Genomic DNA, 21,740 nt, shown 5'->3' on the forward strand with positions numbered 1-21,740 from the left:
CTGATGGCACTGCTGGACATCTTCATGAGGTGTCTTTCATCTGCTGCATTAAGTTTCCTTGGCTGCATCTACGGTCCTCAGCGTTGCCCATTTTACTGCTTCTTCAAAAGAGCTTGAACAGCACATCTCGATACCCCAGTCTGCTTTAAAATCTTTGCCTGGGAAAGACCCTGATACAGTACAACTAAGTACATGGTGTCTTCTTGTGCTCAATCTCGCCATGGTTTATGACCTGTGATATTACACGGCCTTCTACAACCTCACTTTTAAACCCCTTTCACACTGGGTGTTTTTCAGGCACTAAAGGGCTAAACAATAGTGCCTGTAAAGTGCCTAAAAATGCCTCCCCTACAACCCCAGTGTGAGAGGCCAAGTTCCTTTAACCCTGGAGCGGTGCGATTGCAGGACGTTAGAAAAACAAACAGCATCTTTGGAGCGGTAAATACACTGCTCTTCCACCGTCCCTGCCCATTGAAATTAATAGACACCGCTGCCAAAGCACCTGCAAAGCGCTTCGGCAGCGGTGCTTTTGTGGGCGCATTTAACCCTTTCTTCAGCCAATAGTGGGAGTTAAAAGTGCCCTGCTTGCGGCCGCTAACGCAGAGCAGTGCCAGTGTGAAAGGGGTCTTGGTAGCAGTGTTTGCCTGTTTCTCACGCAGTTTTAAAAGGACTTCGTTTTAACCTACATATGAAACCAACAATCATTAGCACCTGCTTGGTAAAACTGGTTAATCATACACCTGAATCTAATCCTGCAAAATCCCTAACTTTGTGCAAGTGTACAAAATGCAAGAACTCATGTGTTTGAAAGGGTAGACATTTTTTTCCCCATGTTCCCTCACTTTGCAAATGAGAGAATACTATATATTAATTTTTAAAAGCAGAATTTACAGAATTTCTTCACACCTGCCTAAAACTTTAGCACAGTACTGTACATTGGCATTACTTAGTTCTCAGCATTTTGTGAGCAGAGAGACAGCCACCGACAGTCTCTGGCTCTCTGCTATGCGTGCGCCCTTTCCCCATGCTCACAGGAGCACAGAGCCATGGAGAGGGGCACTTCCTGACAGACTGGACCCAGCTGCTGCCAGGGTACTGGATGGAATTAATATTTTCAGAGCCTGGACTCGCTCTGTGAAATCAGTCAGCAGCAGGCTTTAGCCCGCTATAGGCAAAAAAAAAAAAAAAAGGGGGGGGGGGGGCACTCCCGTGATCCATAAGAGAAATATAGCCAACATAGCTTTGGCTATACTTCTTTAAAAAGAGTCAAGCTCAAAGAGCAAAATTATGTCAGCTAACCTACATGATCACATCTCTTCCTCAGGAGGTAAAATTGTTAACTGATGATATTCAGAGGTGAAAGTTTGTATTGAGCTCAGTACTTCCTGTTCTAGACACCAAGGACCATATGGCTTATTTTACAACTGTGAACTGTGATTTGTCAGTGGTAACAGTTTTTATCTGGTGAAGAATTGCATATTTTACATAAAATTAAGGGGGATGTCAGAATAATCAAGAACATTTTCTGAGGTTCGTAAAAGGTAGCAGAGAAATATAAATGAGTACGTGGGAAGGTTTCTATAGTAAAGGTGATGTGACATAACACCAAATAAACAGTTTTGACCTACCTTCCTCCCTCTTCACTGGTATCCAAGCAGCCTATTATACGAATCAGCTGCTGCCCAATAAATGCTTTAGTCATCAGGTCTTCAATTTTAGTCATATCTGCTTTTTCTTCCTCAGTCAGTACAGGAAGCGTTTTAAGATAACTAAAAAGATAAAAAGTGAAATGGATTTTAGGACCTGCTCTTGCAATAAAGCTTTGGGATTCCTAGCCATATATTAAACTTTTAATGAAGACATTCTAAGGATGCATTGAAAAAAAAAAAAAAAAAAAAACACAGTACACTTTCAGCGAGAATACATACATGTATCTCTCACAGTACAGACCAAAAGTTTGGACACACCTTCTCATTCAAAGAGTTTTCTTTATTTTCATGACTATGAAAATTGTAGATTCACACTGAAGGCATCAAAACTATGAATGAACACATGTGGAATTATACATAACAAAAAAGTGTGAAACAACTGATATTCTAGGTTCTTCAAAGTAGCCACCTTTTGCTTTGATTACTGCTTGGCACACTCTTGGCTTTCTCTTGATGAGCTTCAAGAGGTAGTCACCTGGCGCAGCACCCCATCACTCTCCTTCTTGGTCAAATAGCCCTTACACAGCCTGGAGGTGTGTTTGGGGTCATTGTTCTGTTGAAAAATAAATGATGGTCCAACTAAACGCAAACCGGATGGAATAGCATGCCGCTGCAAGATGCTGTGGTAGCCATGCTGGTTCAGTATGCCTTCAATTTTGATTAAATCCCCAACAGCGTCACCAGCAAAGCACCCCCACACCATCACACCTCCTCCTCCATGCTTCACAGTGGGAACCAGGCATGTAGAGTCCATCCGTTCACCTTTTCTGCGTCGCACAAAGACACGGGGGTTGGAACCAAAGATCTCAAGTTTGGACTCATCAGACCAAAGCACAGATTTCCACTGGTCTAATGTCCATTGCTTGTGTTCTTTAGCCCAAACAAGTCTCTTCTGCTTGTTGCCTTTCTTTAGCAGTGGTTTCCTAGCAGATATTCTACCATGAAGGCCTGATTCACACAGTCTCCTCTTAACAGTTCTAGAGATGTGTCTGCTGCAAAAGGTGGCTACTTTGAAGAACCTAGAATATGAAATATATTTTCAGTTGTTTCACACTTTTTTGTTATGTATAATTCCACGTGTTCATTCATAGTTTTGATGCCTTCAGTGTGAATCTACAATTTTCATAGTCATGAAAATAAAGAAAAAACTCTTTGAATGAGAAGGTGTGTCCAAATATATATATATATTCTCCCAAACACTGATTTTGCTGTTCACTGCCATTGGTTTCAAGTTGCATCATTACATCTTTCCTCAACGTCTAGAAAGAGAAATGAATGCTTGATAGCTTCAGAAGCTCCAAGCATAGAAACCATTCACAGTGAGGAGGAAGCAGGAGAGTGGTTTGTCCATGGGGTTCCGTGTTTCCACTGACACACACACAGCCAACCGGGCCCACGCATGTACAGGTGGCTCCATAGGACACAGTTGACGAGCCATCCTGCACGTGTACAGAATTAACCTGGGTGACAGATAACGTTTCATACAGGAGGAGCAAAACCAAGCAATTCTTACAGTCAGCACTTGAGGCTTTAATATCACTTTAAAAAAAGGACACATCTGTAACCAAACACATGGGTAAACATGGACAAGCATTGCATTTTTTAACCACTTCAGCCCTGGAAGTTTTAACCCCCTTCGCGACCAGGCCATTTTTTTGGCGATACAGCACTGCGTTACTTTAAAGCGAGTCCACTTTTGATGAGAAAAATAAATAATTCTCATTCTGATCTATGTACATTACAAGGATTAAAACAAAACTGTTGCAGATTCCTACCTTTTGTTATTCTGAAGAAATCCCTGTGTAAGCCTAGGTTCACACTGCTGCGAATTCAAAATCGCGGTAAAATACGCGATTTTACCGTGATTTCGCTGCCGCGATTTCATGTAAATCGCGGCCCGAAATGTCAATGTCAATGTCAAATCGCATCTCAAATCGTTCCAAATCGTACCCAGTGTGTACCAGGGCTAAAGGTTTGTCTGTGCCTCTGGGCTGAGTAGGTCTAATGGGAGTGGTTTCATAATTAACCGTCAGGTGTGGAGATACTGGGCACCAATGAGGAGATCTGCTGGGCCTGCATCCCTTTAGACATGTTCCCATTTAAAGTATCTCTCAAAAAAAAAAAGCCTGAAATCTGACTTGCATCTTAGGCAGACTTCTGGGAAAGTTAGTGAGCCAATCACACAAGCAGGAAATGTTTCTGGGGAGTGGTCAGTACACACACTGTACAGAAAACTCCAGGTAAGCCACATTGCAATGTATTCTTAGATTGGCTGCAGATTGAAAAGGAAAGGTAATTTTTAATAACATTAAATTAAAAAATGATTAGTGTCGCAATTATATGTGCTATATTATTTTTTCTTTATTTGCCATATAAAGAAATAAAAATGTTCGTCCTAGACCTAGATGGAGTAGACAATCAAAGAAAGTCATAGTATTAGAGAAAATACAGGGAAAAATCCTACGGCCTGGACAAATGCTTGTGACATTAATCCAACAAAAGTTTTACAAAAAAAAAAAAAAAAAAAAACAGACCCCCCAAGTGTGTTTTCTGCATAAAAAAAAAAGAAACATAATAAAAGTTTCAGTTAGAACATTATTACCTTAACAGATACTCTGCATACACAGCTGGCTCTGGTAAAATTTGCTCTAGTGCAGCTTCGCCTTCGTCACCTTTGGATTTAACAAACTCACTAAGTGCTTTCCAATACAAAACATTTTCTGGAGTCAAAGTATCCAGCGGGATGAGTTTCCTAAAAAAAGAAAATACATTGTCTGTATCTGCATTCAAACTACAAGAACACTGTTGCTATGCAACATCATATATCGCTATATACGACATACTACATGGTCTTTCTGCCCTTGGGGAACTGAAAGTCGGAAGCAATGATGGAGTTAATTTACAAAAACAATGGTGATAAGTTGCCTTTACCGATCTACTTATGAAAATGCTAGTTACCTGGCTGCCACACCGATTCAATGTTGAAGGAGTTTTTTTTACCCAGAGCAAGTAGTATATTCAGTTGTGCTCATAAGTTTACATACCCTGGCAGCATTTATGATTTCTTGGCCATTTTTCAGAGAACATGAACAAAAACATTTTTCACTCATGGTTAGTGTTTGGCTGAAGCCATCCTGGTGATTTTGGCGCGCGCAAGTGTGTGCGCACCCAAAACAGAGAAAAGCCTCAAACCTTCTGGCACAAAGTCATTTAGAGTGATGAGACCAAAATTTAGCTTTTTGGCCACAACCATAAACACTACATTTGGAGAGGAGTCAACAAGGCCTATGATGAAAGATAAACCATTCCTACTGTGAAACACGGAGGTGGATCGCTGATGTTTTGGGGATGTGCGAGCTTAAAAAAGGCACAAGAAATTTGGTCAAAATTGATGACAAGATGAATGCAGTATGTCATCAAAAAATACTTCAGGAACTAGTGGTGCAACGGATCGTCATTGATCTGTGATCCGCATGGACCAATGACTTCGGATCGGCACACACGTGATCCGCGGCGTGCCGAGGGATTGCAGAGCGGTAAAACACACATTGAAATTGTCTCCGCTCTGCTCGCACACAGCCCCGCCTGCTCCTAACCACGCTGTGATAGACAGAATAAGGGTCCAATGCTGGGATGTGTTCTGTCTATCACAGCGTGGGGTTAGAAGGAGGCGGGGCTGTGTGCGAGCAGCGTGGAGACAGTTTCAACATACGGGCGGCGAGTTGCTTTCTAGCAGAACATGTGTGCAGTCATCCGTGCTCCCCCCCCCCCCCCCCTGCATACCTCTCGGCTGGCTCTGTCTTCGGGACTGCCCCCCTCCCGAGTCTGTCTCCTGTCCCTCCCGCCAATGCACCACAGTGAGAGGGGTGAGCTGTGCTGGCCCCTGCCATCCAATTGCTATTCTCCGTTGATTTGGGGGGGGGGGTGGTTTGGTTGGTGGGGAGGGGGTGCATTGCGGAACCTGGCCTTGGGGCGGCAGGGAAAGGAAATCCGGCCCTGCTGGCCGCCCTCTCACAGTGAGGCGGCAATTGAGGGCACATTGAGGCGGCAATTTTTTTTGCCGATCTGAAAAATGATCTGATCCGTGAGTTTTTTGATCCGTTGCACCCCTAGAAGGAACATTTGCATTCATCAGCCAGGAAGCTGCGCATGGGACGTAGTTGGACATTCCAACATGACAATGATCCAAAACACAAGGTCAAGTTAACCCGTCATTGGCTACAGCAGAATAAAGTGAAGGTTCTGGAGTGGCCATCTCAGTCTCCTGACCTCAATATCCTTGAGCCAAGATCTCAAATGTGCAGTTCATGCAAAAAAGCCCAAGAATTTACAGGAACTGGAGGCTTTTTGCCAAGAGGAATGGGCAGCTTTACCATGTAAAATAGAGAGCCTCATCCACAAATACCACAAAAGACAAAGCGCAGGTCCTCACATTTTTTTTCAAGTCAGCAGCTACAAATACTTCAGCTGCTCACTTTTAAAACAAGAACACTTACCTATCCAGGGTGTTCGCATCGATCGGGCTCCAAAAAGTGGAAGTTTAAAGGGGGGGGGGGGGGATACACAGTATTAAGAACTAGGGTAGGTAAACTTTTGATTAGGGTCATTTGGGCAGTTTGTTGTCGCGCTTTAAAAAAAAAAAAGAAATGTAAATAAAGTTGATTGATAATAAATGGCTTCAGCCAAACACTAACCATAAGTGAAAGAAAAAAAGTTATTTATATTCTCTGAAAAATGGCCAAGAAATCAAAATTCTGCCAGGGTATGTAAACTTATGAGCAGAAATATAGATAATAAGTCTAGACTATCTGCTGCATACTCTAGTAAATGGATCTGTATCCTTGTTGTAGACCAAGCGATACAAACAGTGTACATCAAAAAATGTAAAATATCAGTTTTGGGTGAAAAGTTCCCTTTAAAAAGAAAATGTTGACAATGGGTGCGTGTAATGAAACCATTACATGCATTAAAAAAAAAAAAAAAAAGCCAACACACACACACACACTAATATGCAATTTACATTTTCTTTGTACATTTCTAAAATAAAGTTATAACATGCCAAACGATAGACTAAACTACTCCAAGCTCCTAGAACTCCTAGAAGTCCACTGCTTCAGGTGAAAGTCTCAGGAGCCCATCTAGCTCGGTATGTATAGCAAAATCGAAAAAAAAAAACTGTGGCCGCACGCCAGGGTTTCCGTTCACTTCCTGTCGTGTAAACTCATCAGGAAGTGAGACATTTTTTTCCAATGTGAGGGAAATCTCTTAAGACAGCTGTCACATGAAGGAGTGTCCCGATTGGAAGATTGTCCTTTTAGTGTTCTGGTGGCAACAAAAACCTGAGGGTGGTGCCAACCCATTATCACTCGTCAAAATGTGTAAAAATGTTTAGCTTAAGTTATAAAACGGCACAAAATCTTCCTAGCCATGTTTTAGATGGAGAAAACACACAAATTCACCTACCTTTCATCAATATTTTTGCACTTCTCCACAAGCTCATTAGGAGATGAGAGAGAAAACATTGCATTGAGTGCAGAGACCGCAACTTCTGGAGAATTTTCCACATCCAGACGATGAAGAAGTTCCAAGATGTTCCCCTCCGTGTATTTCAACCAGGACTGCAGTAGCTTCTTCTGCATGATTCCTTTTACTGCCTCTGTGACGAGACACAGGGATTGTGACAAACCAAGTGATTAAAGTGACATATGTTCCATGCAGGGGCATTCAATTGTTTCACAGTATTCATTGGTAAGCATGCAGTCAGTGGAATGCTCACCTGATCTGTCATTAAGTCCTTGTTGCAAAAGCTTAACTCTCTGGGCAATGGTAAGTGCTCTTAAGTGAACTTTATCAGCCAAAACCTTTAAACAAAGAGAGAGAGGTCAAACACCTTTAAAAAGTTACAGCCATAAGAAGTTATTTTGGATCCCTTTAATGCACAAATCCTAAAACTCTAGTAGCCAATGTGCCTTAAAGTGTTAACATAATGTATTTATTGGCGTATAACATTCACTTTTTTACCCTGAAAATAGAGGGTAAATTGTGCCTGCGTGTTATACGCAGGGGGCTATGGAAAGATTTTTTCCTGAAACTTCCCTCTTAAAGTTAGGGTGCGTGTTATACGCCGATAAATACGGTAACTTACCGCCTGCCCCTCTATTATAGACAAAAATGCCACATGGTGCAAGTCTTTTCTAAAAATGAGGCTTGTAAATACTTTAGGCCAATCTTCAGGCCGGACACGACTCGCTGCCGCTTTACAGCTCCGATACATGGCTTCTGCGGGAGGGGCCGAGATTTCCCTTTGATCCCATCTGGGGATGTCACGTGGCCGCTCAGCCCCTCCCGCAGAAAACCTGTCAGAGATGTAAAAAAGGCCACGAGTCACGTGACCGGCCAGAAGATGGCTCTAAAAAAAATGTATTTACAATCCTTGTTTTTAGTAAAAAAAACAGTGTGGTATGCCTGCCTATAGAGGGTCTGGCAGTGACCATTGTAAGTTTTTTTTTTTTTTTACTTGTACCAATAGTGGCAGGGCGGAGACACCGAACACAGAGCCGACAGGCAGGGAGGAGGGGGTGAGGGGGAGAAAGGAGGGAAGAGTGTACAGCTGCGGATGACAGCACACCACAGTGGTCAGGGTTCAGCAGCCCCGATTATCGTGGTCAGCGCAGAGAGGGGAACTCAGGAAGTGGCAGTTTTTTAAAGTTTAGAGAGGGGCAGATTAAACCGTGCTTGTGCTGTGTAATCTGCTTTAAAAGGGGTTGTAAAGGTTAGTTTTTTATTTACTAAATGGGTTCCTTTAAGCTAGTGTATTGTTGGTTAACTTCCCTTTTCCTTCGATTTCCCCTCTAAATTATTATTTTTCTTGGTTTGAATTTCTTACTTCCTGTTTCTCCTCAGTAAGCTTTCCACCATCATCCGAGCGGTGGAAAGTCAGTCAGAACAGCTTACTGGAGGAGGAACAGGAAGTGAGAAATTCAGACAAAGAAAAAAACATTTAGAAGGGAAATCGAAGGAAAAGGTTAGTGAACCAACAATGAACTAGCTTAACCACTTGCCGTCGCCGCACCGTCGAAATACGTCCACAAGGTGGCTCTGCTGGGCGAGAGCACGTAATATGACGTCCTCTCTCCCAGCCGCCACAAGGGGCGATCGCCGCCGGGCACGCGCGATCGCTCGGTACAGAGCGGGGACCGGGAGCTGTGTGTGTAAACACACAGCTCCCGGTCCTGTCAGCAGGGGAAATGCTGATCTTCGGTTCATACAATGTATGAACCGAGGATCAGTGTTTCCCCTAGTGAGGCCACCCCCCCCCCCCAGTAAGAACACACCCAGGCATACTTAACCCCTTCCCCGCCCCCTAGTGTTAACCCCTTCACTGCCAGTGGCATTTTTATAGTAATCCAATGCATTTTTATAGCACTGATCGCTATAAAAATGCCAATGGTCCCAAAAATGTGTCAAAAGTGTCCGAAGTGTCCGCCATAATGTCGCAGTACCGAAAAAAAAAAAAAAAAAAAAAAAAAAAAAAAAAAAAAAAATCGCTGATCGCCGCCATTACTAGTAAAAGAAATATAATAAAAATGACATAAAACTACCCCCTATTTTGTAAACGCTATAACTTTTGCGCAAACCAATCAATAAACGCTTATTGCGATTTTTTTTTTTACGAAAAATATGTAGAAGAAAACGTATCGGCCTAAACTGAGGAAAAAAAATGTTTTTTTATATATTTTTGGGGGATATTTATTATAGCAAAATGTAAAAAATATTAATTTTTTTCAAAATTGTCGCTCTTTTTGTTTATAGCGCAAAAACTAAAAACCGCAGAGGTGATCAAATACCACCAAAAGAAAGCTCTATTTGTGGGAAAAAAAGGACGCCAATTTTGTTTGGGAGCCCACGTCGCACGACCGCGCAATTGTCTGTTAAAGCGACAGAGTCCCGAATCGCAAAAAGTACTCTGGTCTTTGGGCAGCAATATGGTCCGGGGGGTAAGTGGTTAAAGGAACCCATTTAGAAAATAAAAAAACAAACCCCTTTAAGGGAACAGGATCTGATTTTTTTTTTTATTATTATTTGGGTTAACACTTTAAATCTTAAAAAGAATGGCTAAATTTGACTTTCTATAGTTGTAAACCTCAGGAAAAAAAATAATAATAATGAACAAAGCATATACTTGTGTGTTCAATCTAAAGCACCAAGCACTCTCTTGCTGTCTCCTTCCTCTGCATTCTACATGAGTCACTTCTAAAAAGGTGATTCCAACACCAGACAATCTCAGGAAATGGCCACCCAACCATTGCTTCCCTCTTCATAACAGCAGGTGATTGATAGGTCTCGTCCATTTGCGTTTCCCTTGGAGACTGTAAAAAGCTGGGGGGGGGGGGGGGGGGTCGACGACCATCTGTTCCCTTCACTTAGGTCTTTAATTACACTGACCTCTCCTCACTAGACTCATAAGCCTTAGCCCCTCTATTCCATCTCAGGAGCAAGCAAGAAATAGTGGCTACACACAGTGAGACCATGGAGAACAAAATAGGCCACCATCTAGCCTAGCATCAAGGAGACATTTTAACATAAAAGGAGAAGTATGGCCAAAGATTTTTTGGCTATACTTCCTCTTGCAGGTCACAGGAATGCAGTTAGTTCTCCTGTGACACGTTTTCAGGCTAATGTCACAGAGCCGGTCAAGGATTCTGCACGGATCCTGACCATATTCTGAAGTTGTATTGTTTTTTTTTTTTGTAGTTGTCAAAACAAAACACCTAAAAAGGATCATAAGTCAGAGATGGTGAAATGCATTACTGCACAATGCATGGTTTACTTTTTTTGTACAACATGTTTACTGTTTTTTTTGAAGGGCACTTCATTCAAATATATACACAGCAGAATGTTGCGGGGAGCTGCAGTTACACATGGAACGGTGAGTTGTATTGCATTAAACATGCAGCATGTCTGCATTTTTACAAAATGCACCAAAAGGCCACCTCAGTGCTTTGTTGTGCAGGGAAAAGGGTGCGATTAAGCCCTTTTATTTTCCAAATAGTCTCATTACCTCATAGGCAAGTTTTCTGACTTGTTCCTTAACGTCCATAGTGCGCCCAACAATTTTTGGTAAGGTAATGGCAGAGGGTGCAATGCAGGATAGCACTGCTCTTCTTACTTCTGCATTCAAATCATTTTCCAGTAACTGCATGTATGCTATGGAGAAAAAAAAAAAAAAAAAAAAAAAAAAAAACACACTGCTTATTTTTTTTTTTTTTATAAAAATGTTTAAAGCCAATAAAAAAAATAGATCAGGATGTCAACACACACACACACACACAATGTATAAAACCATCAAACATGTTACAAAGTAAATACATTTCTGGAGGTCATGCTGTGTGCCAAATACTCAGTTCACTATTGGCACACTGAACATTTTTCCATCTCTTCGTGACTCCTTTCCTACTGGCAGCAGCGTTTTGGCATTACTCGCTGGCACTCCTGGCCCCTCCCTCCTGCCAAGCACCCACACAGCAGCGTGACACTTCAGACAGAGCCATGGCTCGGCGCTGCCACCTTTTATTGGCTCACTGGCTAACAGCAGCGGTAGCAGATGGCGCCCACTGTGTCTCAGAAGGGAGTCTTGGACAGCCGAATCTCTCGTGCAACATCACTGGACCGAGATGGGGCTCAGGTAAGTATTAGGGGGGCTGCGGCACACAGAAGTTTTTTTTATCTTAATGCATAAATGTGTATTTACTGCAGCAACGTGGTGCTATTGCGGGAAACGACGTACATGTACCTCACTTCATTCAATAGCCACTAGATAGCGTGATTGTGCTGCGATTGGTTAGCGCAGATGTCAATCAATGGATCCGGCAGACCCGATGTCGGCCGGCCACCCACAAACATCCCCGGAGAGCCAGCATGTAATGTAAATATAGCAGATCACTGTTATGCAAGGGCACAGGGTGGAGACCTTGTGTTCCTGCCAAGCAGGAACCCAGATCTCTGTCTTTCCCAACAGTAAGTAGGCACCCCCTAGGAACACACTTACCCCTTTGATCACCCCTGTTAACACCTTCCCTGTCTGTCATTAGTGCAGGGACCATGGTATTAGTGACACTGGTCTCCAAAAATAAAAAAGGAAGAAGAAATAAAAAATACCATAAAAATATTGCATCGTTTGTAGGACGCACCAAAAACATGTAGCAGAATACATATTAGCCTAAATTCATGAAGTTTGATTTCTTTTTTTTTTTTTTAATGGACAATGTTTTATAGCAGAAAGTAAAAATATTGTTTTTATTTCCCCTTCAAAATGTATGCCCTTTGTTTATAGCAAAAAACAAACGCAGAGGTGATCCAATACCACGAAAAGAAAGCTCCATTTGTGAAAAAAAAAAAAAGACAGACATAAATGTTATTTGGGTACAGCGTCGCACGACCATGTCATTGTGAACTAATCACAGGCAGTGACATTTCCCGATCTCTACAGCCGCGCATCGGGACAACGTCTCGCTGCCTGTGATTAGCGCAGCGCCGACTTCCTGGCGGGCTCTGCACGTGGTGTTTGCAAACATACCGGAGGTCATTCCTAATTAGAAACCACTTTGATTAGGCACACATGAGAAAAACCGTTGGAATTGCACTGATAATCATATGAGGATAACCAGCATATCAGAGCAGTGTGTCCTGGGGTGGCTGGTTGTAACAGTTCAGATTCTATGCTGCGGTCACTAGAGCTTAGAGCGCTGCTGCTGCACAGAGGGGGGAAGGAAGATGCTTATAAGGCCATCTTGAGGGGGGAGGCCTGCCTACTCCCAACTCCTGCAGTCCGGCTCCTCTCGAGTACACGCACAAAATACACTTTAAAAAATAAAATAAAAATAAGGCCATCTTGAGCCCTAACCCTGTCGTCCCCCCGCCAAATCAGGAAAATTATAACATGAATAATACTACAAGTATCAAATCACAAGAAGCTCCATTGCAGAGTGGCAATACAATGCAATGTCTCTGCTAAATGTTGGCAATACAAGCATCCAGGAGATTCCAGAGACAAAATACAATTTCAGATACACGTGAGAGTCAAAATTCCTAAGTAAATCTACTTATAAGATTGTATAGGTGATAGATTGCAGGTATCAGACAGCCATCTATGGAGCCTTAACTTTTGAAATTTGTCAAGACAACCCCTAAAGGTCATACATAGATTTACTGAATGGAAGATAGCTATTTTCACTTATTCTGCAAATAATTCTACAAATCTGTTTAAAAGTGGAGAGAAATCTACCACAAGGAGACAGTGGAGCTGATTTATTAAAGTATTTGACAATGTTCACACAAAATTATCCAATAAGACGAAAATGAACAGTTTTTTTTATTTCATCCGCACATGATTGGATAATTGAAGTGAATAGTTACAAATTGTCAGTTTCTTTAGTAAATCAGCCTCTGTATGCATTACATAATACAGACTAAGTCTGTAGGATATCACCGTCACAGGATTAAACGCTCACCATTTGTTACAGGACAGCTCTCATCACTTGGGTCCTGGAGACGGGCCAGCGCCAGAACCGCCTGGATCCGCACATTGGGTACTCTGTCAGTCACTCGGATAAGCATGGCATCGTGGATCTTATCGAACAAGTCATCATCAATTTGAGCATTTTCAGGTAAATTTACCAGTAGTTTATAAATAAGTTGGCAAACCCTGAACCGCACTGCCATGCTGTTTGCCACATGGGACTGAAACAAAGAAAAAAAAAAAACCTGGTGAGTTTTGTCCTTGAAACATTTAACAATCAATTAAACAAAGATGACTTTTTCCTCCTTTAAATATAGTTTAATGTTTCAGCACCATCTAGTGTTCACAACATACCACACATGCTATAAAACATGGATACTGAGAAAAACACATCTAGTACACAGAATGAACAGAGGATTTAAAAAAACACACACACCCATTTTCCTGAATAAGACCTGAACTTGTGAAAAACTATGAGAGGATGAACATTTTGAAGCAGAGCAGGAGAGGCAATTCACAAGAGATCAGATCTTAACAAAACAGTAGAAAGTGAATTATTTCAATACAGCTGGGTACTGCTGCACGATTTTGAGCAACATCATAATTTTTTTTGCTTAGAATAAAGAACATGATTTTCTCAGCGTTAGAGAAGATTAAAACGATACTTTGTTTATAGTTATCTCCCAGTGCTGACAATGTTTTTTTTTGACAGCTGAGAGCAGAGAACAACTCTGCACTTAAAGTGGTTGTAAACCCACTATTTGGACTTTTACCTACAGGTAAGCCTATAATAAGGCTTACCTGTAGGTAAGGAGAATATCTCCTAAACCTGCACGGTTTAGGAGATATTCCCCCCGCAATGCGGGCGGCGCATGCGCAGGGGGGAATCCACGGCTGAAGGACCGGCATCCGCCGGACCCTGCCGCTTTTAAATCGCGCGGGAGTGACGTCATCGCCGCTCCAGCCAATCACAGCGCTGGAGCGGCGATACCCGGAAGACACGCCGGAGCAAGATGACATCCTGCTCGGCGTGGACCAGGTAAGTGGTACACACCTCGTTCCGAGGTAAGTATTTCATAATAGGCTAGTATGCGGTGCATACTAGCCTATTGTGCCTTTTGCATTGCAGGTTTGGGGGAAAAAAAAAAAGTTTATGCGGTTTACAACCGCTTTAAATCGGGCAAATGCTGTAGTAAGACCGTGAAGGCGGCTTTGAATTGGGATTGCTTTTATTTTATTTTTTAATGATTACTCGTGCAGCTGGGTAATGAAACTCGTCAAATTCATAGTTTAGACTTTGCCTCAAAGAAAATGTGCACCCTTTCTTCACGTTTTGACATTTTGGGATACTGAAGAAATCGTGCTAAATTTCAATTGGATGACAAAGTTCTCTATAAAACCATTCACAATATAGACACAGGTAGTTGTATCAAACACGGTATTCTTCTCTATTTCTTTATCTGTGTAATCTTCCTAGAAGTAAGGCATTTTAGATGTGTAGCAGTCCTTGATGCTCTTCTAAAAACCTCTGGAAGATTTACCCCCTTAATCATCAGGCAATATGGCACTGCTTTACTTTGACAATTGCGGTCATGGCATGCAATGTTGTACCCAAAATACTAATTTATAGAATTTTCCCACACATAAACCTCTTTTGGTGGCATTTGATAACCACTGCCTTTTTTTTGGGGGGGGGCTCGGGGTACAACTTGTTTTCCTTTAACCACTTCAATACCGGGCTTTAAAACCCACCTCCATACCGGGCCTATTCTGGCACTTCTCTCCTACATGTACAAATCATCATTCTTTTGCTAAAAATTTACTCAGAACCCCCAAACATTATATATGTTTTTTTAGCAGACACCCTAGGGAATAAAATGGCGGTCATTGCAACTTTTTATCTTGCACGGTATTTGCGCAATAATTTTTCAAATGCCTTTTTTGGGAAAAAAAATGGTTTCATGAATTAAAAAAACAAAAAAAACAGTAAAGTTAGCCCAATTTTTTGGTAAAATATGAAAGATGATGTTACGCCGAGTAAAATAGATACCTAACATGTCATGCTTTAAAATTGCACACACTCATGGAATGGCGCCAAACTTCGTTACTTAAAAATCTCCATAGGCAAGGCTTTACATTTTTTTTACAGGTTACCAGTTTAGAGTTACAGAGGAGGTCTGGTGCTAGAATTGTTGCACACACTCTAACGCACGCGGCCACATGTGTGGTTTGAACGACGTTTACATACGTGGGCGGGACTTATGTGTACGTTCGCTTCTGAGCGTGAGCTACCGGGGACAGGGGCGTTTTAATTTTTTTTTTATTTTACGTATTTATTTATTACACTTTTTTTCATTTTTTTCCCCCTTGATCGTTTTTATTCCTATTACAGGGAATGTAAACATCCCTTGTAATAGGAATAGTGTGCAACAGGTGCTCTTTTAAGGAGAGATGCGGGGTGAATAAGACCCCACATCTCTCCTCCAGGCTGGAAAACATGAGATCGTAGAAAAAAAATATATAAAAAATTCACAGATCTCATTCTTACTAGATGTCATTCTTACCGCCTCCGACGGTCATAGAGATGACTGGTGACCTTCTGGTCACCAGTCATTTCTATGCTTTACATCAGACGGACGACAATCATCTCTCTGGGCCCCTGATGGCACGGCGGAGCCCGGAAAAGCACTGGATGGCGGCGGGAGGGATGTCCCCCCCCGCCGCCAAGAACGATCAAGAGGCGGAACCGTCGCTATGATCATTCTTGTTGTGCGCAGGATCGCCGCCGGAACAAAATTATATCTGAATGATGCCTCTAGGTGCAGGCATCATTCAGATATCCCTGCACAAAGTACAGGACGTCATATGACGTCCACCCAGGATAAAAGATCCCCTTTTTGGACGTCATATGACGGCGTGCGGTATTTAAGTGGTTAAAAAAAAAATATTTTTTACTTTCTGCTATAATTTAGGCCAATGTGTATTCTGCTACATATTTTGGTAAAATAAAATCCCAAAAAGCGCATATTGATTGGTTTGTGCAAAGGTTACAGCATCTTCAAACTATGGGATATTTTTATTTTTTACTAGTAAATTGCAACGATGAGCAACTTCTAGGGCAAGGGTCTCAAACTGGTGGCCCTCCAGCTGTTGTAAAACTACAAGTCCCATCATGCCTCTGCCTGTGGGAGTCATGCTGGTAACTGTCATTCTTGCAATGCCTCATTGGACTTGTAGTTTTGCAACAGCTGGAGGGCCGCCAGTTTGAGACGCCTGTTCTAGGGGGACTGCGATATTGCGGCAGGCATTCCAACACTGACACTTTTTGGGAACCAGTGACATGAACACAGTGATCTAAAATTGTGCACTGTACTAATGACACCGGCTGGGTAGAGGTTAACGTCAGGAGCCATCAAAGGGTTAACGTGTGCCTAACCAGTGTTTGTGTGAAGTATGTGAGGGGATTTTACTAGGGGAAGAGATGAAATTTACTCCCTGTGTAGGGACAAACTCCATCAATTTACTCCATGTTGGCAGACATCCAGTGTTTGGCATTTGCCGGCTTCCACTGTGTGTAATCTCAGTGGAAGCGGCCTGGCAGCCGCACACAGGGTTGACCTCTATCCGGAAATGCCGGATCATACACACACACACACTATATTATTTATTTATTAACACACGCGATCCAGAGCACAGCTGCCATCCTGAAGCAGTAAACTTACTGTGGGGTGGACAACAGGCATTTAATTGGCGGTACTGTGAACTGAAGCAAAGCATAGCGACCGTGGTATTTGTATAGAGGTCGACCTATATTCGGCCATTTTGGAGAAATCAGCATCAGCCGATTATTATCCGAATCAGGCCAATATTTAACAAAGCCTGCACCTGTGTCAGCAGAGCGTGGAGAAGGGAGCAGCTCCGCGTGTGTGAAACATTAAGGGGAGGGAGAGAGAAGGGAGCCGTCATTAGCGAGGTCTGATGTCGGGGTGGGCGGGGCCCAGCTATCCAACACCAGCCAATGGGATGAGATCTGGGCGGACCGCTACATGTATGTGGCCCCACCCCTTTCTTCAACAGCCCGATCATTGGCTGGACAGCTGCTGGGTCCTGCCCACCGCCTTGAGGCTTCACTTCCGTGTCCTGACTGATCAAACACAACACAGCTTCCAGGTAAACACAGCTTCCCCGTTCTTCACTGTGGTGCTGTCATCGATTGTGTGTTCCCTTATATAGGGTATCACAATCGATGACGTCACACCTACAGCCACACCCCCCTACAGTTAGAAACACACATGAGGTCCCACATAACCCCATCAGCGCCCCCTAGTGGTTAACTCCCAAACGGCAATTGTCATTTTCACAGTAAACAATGCATTTTAAATGCATTTTTTGCTGTGAAAATGACAATGGTCCCAAAAATGTGTCAAAATTGTCTGAAGTGTCCGCCATAATGTCGCAGTCACGAAAAAAAAAATGCAATAAAACTATCCCCTATTTTGTAAACGCTATAAATTTTGCGCAAACCAATCGATAAACGCTTATTGCGATTTTTTTTTCCAAAAATAGGTAGAATACGTATCGGCCTAAACTGAGGAAAACACACACACACACACACACACACACACACACACACACATATATATTTTGGGGGATATTTATTATAGCAACAAGTAAAAAATATTGCATTTTTTTCAAAATTGTCGCTTTTTTTTGTTTATAGCACAAAAAAAAAATAAAAAAAGGTGGTGATCAAATACCAACAAAAGAAAGCTCTATTTGTGGGGGGGAAAAAAAGGACGCCAATTTTGTTTGGGAGCCACGTTTGCACGACCGCGCAATTGTCAGTTAAAGCGACGCAGAGCCGAATCGCAAAAAGGGGCCTGGTCCTTTAGCTGCATTTTGGTCCGGGTCTTAAGTGGTTAAAAATTTGAATTCGGACATGGCATTGATTGCTGCAGATTCTGCAGCGATCCATCGCCAGAAGTGGAACCAAATACCTGTATTAGACAGGTATCAGCTCCCCCTCGAAAGATGCCAAATGTGACACCGGGGTTTAAGAACACGATAAGAGGAAGTTCCATTTTTAGGTGAACTCCGCTTTAAATTAGTTCTTGCAAAACAAAGAAAGGGTAAACGGTCAGAGTAGCTACAGCCCGTTTCATGCAAACACAAAACTAAAGTAAGGAAACTACTAGGGGTGCAACGGATCATCATTGATCCGAACGGGTCGCTACGTTCGCATTGGCACACCACACGATCCGCGGATTGCGGCCATAGGAAAGGCTGGGGCTTCGGCTGACGGGGAGATGACGTGGACATTACAGTGGGGGGAGACGACGTGGACATTATAGTGGGGACTATATCCGAACTGCAAGTTTTTTTTTGATCCGTTGCACCCCTAGAAACTACTGCTTAAAAAATGGGTAGTGTCCCTATATAAGAGCTACCATATGGTCAGTAAGTAGATCTCATGCAATATCAAGCAGAAACTATGTATTGCTGCAGGTTTACAAAGTAAATGTTACAAGAAGCAGCACAGTCACGTCACTATCTGCATGGCGCTTGCATGTACTCCCTGTGTTTTCATAGGAGTCTTCCGGGGACTCAGGTTCCTCTAACACTCCAAAGACATGCTGGCAGGTTGATTAGCAAATCAAAAAGTCTCAACAGCGATTCTAGATCATGAGCTCCTTGAGGACAGGAACAGATTTGAACAGAGTGGAGTAAACAATCCTTATTTTAAACACTTTATCTTACCTGAAGAAGGAAATTAAATAAATAATTGACTGGGGAGTTTTCTTCATCCATCTCATCTTCCTCATCATTAGAGTTGTGAAAAGAAGTTACAAACTTTGCCACAAAATCCATAACTCTTTCCACAGCGGGCTCCCTCCTGTAAACTATCAAGGGGTATTTCAGGTAGTGAACGAATTCTTCCAGAAAGATGGTTTTGTCTTCAATCTGTAAAATGAAGACGGTAACATGGTATTAGTTTTGTAAAGTTCTAATGGTGACAGCAGAAATATAGTTATACATGTATATATGATTTTGTATACATCATAGAAAGGGTGTTCTCAGTAAAGCCCCCCCCAATTTGCATGCTTAAGTCGATCTAAAGCCCTTTTTTTATTATTCAAGCTTTAAACAGAACCCTTGTCAGGGTTTTATTGGGGCCACTCCAAGAGATCCATTCTCTCCATTTGTCCTGGAATCGGGCAGCATTGTACTGCAACATGCTCCACCCTCAAAACATTCAACATGTTCTCAAAGGTGAACTGATCCTTTAGATCCCTTTCACACTGGAAGCGTTTTTCAGGCACTTTACATGCCCTATCGGCATTCCAAGGAAAAAAATGTTTTAGAAAAATTGCGGTGAAGTCGCGGTAGTGTGAAAGGGGCCTTAGAGATAAAGAGAAGAGATACAAAGTATCTTTTAGTACTTTTTAGATCAAAGAAATGAACTTAGGCCTGTAAATGAGGTCAGTTCAACCACTTAAAGGGGTTATAAATAGGGATGCACCGATTATCGGTGGCCGATACATATCGGCCGAAAATAGCGTTTCTGGGTCCCTGCCGAAATAAACTTAAAATGCCGATAATAAAGCTGGGTGAATGGGTGATACCATTTTTTACTAGGAGGGGGGGAGGCAATGTTCATATCAATATATGTAGACCCACATGCTGGCCGCCAGACGTGCACATAGCGCGAGCAGCGGCAGTGGCACTGTATTAACTGTGTGCCGACTGCTGCTCGCGCTCCACCTTGTCCTCCTAGCAAGACCTATCACCTGTTGTTTGGACTCCCCCTATTGGGGAGTCTCTTGGTTTAGTCCAGCGGCGCGAGCCGCGTGACGTCACGGCCGGAGGCGAGGGAGGACTCGGAGCATCACCAGCCTGAGACTGAGTCACATCACACTGCCTGCCTAGGAGGAACCTCCACTTAAAATGTAAGCAGTACTAACTTAAGTTGTGTACAAAACCTGTTAGGACTAGGAGCAATCTGTTAAATGGCTAGTTCGTCCCATGTTTTGGGGGAGGGGGGGACGGAGGCACAGGCACATGGTTAACTAACTGAGGTGAGCGACTATGTAAAAAAAAAATCTGCCATTTTTTCACAGTGAGGCTGCAATTGATATTTGTTTTGGTAGTCAGATAAGGCAAGCATTGCTCAATAACACACAAACTTTTTTTTTAAAAAAACGATTGTGTGTTATTGAGCCATGCTTGCCTTATCTGACTACCAAAAAAAACATTAATTGCAGCCTCACTGTGCCAACACACGCCGCCACTGTGCCCATCACATGCAGCCACTGTGCCAACACACGCCGCCACTGTGCCCATCAAACGCAGCCACTGTGCCCATCAAACGCAGCCACTGTGCCCATCAAACGCAGCCACTGTGCCATCAAACGCAGCCACTGTGCCCATCACATGCAGCCACTGTGCCATGACATGCAGCCACTGTGCCAACAAACGCAGCCACTGTGCCCATCAAACGCAGCCACTGTGCCCATCAAACGCAGCCACTGTGCCATCACATGCAGCCACTGTGCCATCAAACGCAGTTACTGTGCCCATCACATGCAGCCACTGTGCCATGACATGCAGCCACTGTGCCAACAAACGCAGCCACTGTGCCATCACATGCAGCCACTGTGCCATCACATGCAGCCACTGTGCCATCACATGCAGCCACTGTGCCAACACACGTCGCCACTGTGCCCATCAAACGCAGCCACTGTAACCATCAATTATTATTGCCACATCGATTGCCGCCAAAAAAATTTAATAGGGGGAAAACAAAGAAAATTCATTTTCGGTTTCGGTTTCGGACTGAATTTTTTTTTTATTTCGGTTTTGTTTCGGTTCTGAAATTTCCATTTCGGTGCATCCCTAGTTATAAAGGTAAAAAAAAAAAAAAAAATCCCTAAATAGCTTCCTTTACCTTATTGCAGTCCTCCTTCACTTACCTCATCCTTCCATTTTGCTTTTAAATGTCCTCATTTCTTCTGAGAAATCCTCACTTCCTGTTCTGTCTGCAACTCCACACAGTAATGCGAGGCTTTCTCCCTGGTGTGGAGTGTCGTGCTCGCCCCCTCCCTTGAGCGTCTTTATCTGCAAGGTAGAGAGCGTCCTCACTCTCCTGTTCGTCCCCTCCCCCCTCAGGGGAGGGGGCGAGCACAACACTCCACACCAGGGAGAAAGCCTTGCATTACTGTGTGAAGTTACAGACAGGAAAACAGGAAGTGAGGATTTCTCAGAAGAAATAAGGACATTTAAAAGCAAAAATCAAAGGATGATGTATAGGGATGTCCCGATACTAGTATCGGTACCGAGCATTTCCCTGAGTACTTGTACTTGGGGAAATGCTCCGATGCCTCACTCGATATCTGGGCAGTCAGAGTGATCGTGCGGCAGGGGAGTTACAAGCACTGATTTGCCCCCTTTTCAGGGTTATACAGCGGTGATCAGTGCTTGTAACTCCCCCTAAAGCCGCACTGATTACCGCTGAC

The 21,740-nt window shown here is 43.0% G+C and overlaps 1 protein-coding gene across 1 annotated transcript in view; it reads right to left on the reverse strand.

Moving 5' to 3' along the window:
• NCAPG (non-SMC condensin I complex subunit G) overlaps nt 1-21,740 on the reverse strand; it is a 64,943-nt gene that overhangs the window by 30,672 nt on the left and 12,531 nt on the right. The window contains exons 2-8 of the mRNA XM_040335202.1: nt 18,985-19,188; nt 13,220-13,448; nt 10,771-10,916; nt 7,486-7,570; nt 7,173-7,365; nt 4,312-4,461; nt 1,629-1,769 (exon numbers count right to left, since the gene is read on the reverse strand). Coding sequence (XP_040191136.1) covers nt 1,629-1,769; nt 4,312-4,461; nt 7,173-7,365; nt 7,486-7,570; nt 10,771-10,916; nt 13,220-13,448; nt 18,985-19,188 — 1,148 coding nt within the window. The remainder of the gene's footprint in view (nt 1-1,628; nt 1,770-4,311; nt 4,462-7,172; nt 7,366-7,485; nt 7,571-10,770; nt 10,917-13,219; nt 13,449-18,984; nt 19,189-21,740) is intronic.

This window comes from Rana temporaria, chromosome 1, assembly GCF_905171775.1.
Source record: "Rana temporaria chromosome 1, aRanTem1.1, whole genome shotgun sequence".
In the NCBI taxonomy this organism is placed as follows: Eukaryota; Metazoa; Chordata; class Amphibia; order Anura; family Ranidae; genus Rana; species Rana temporaria.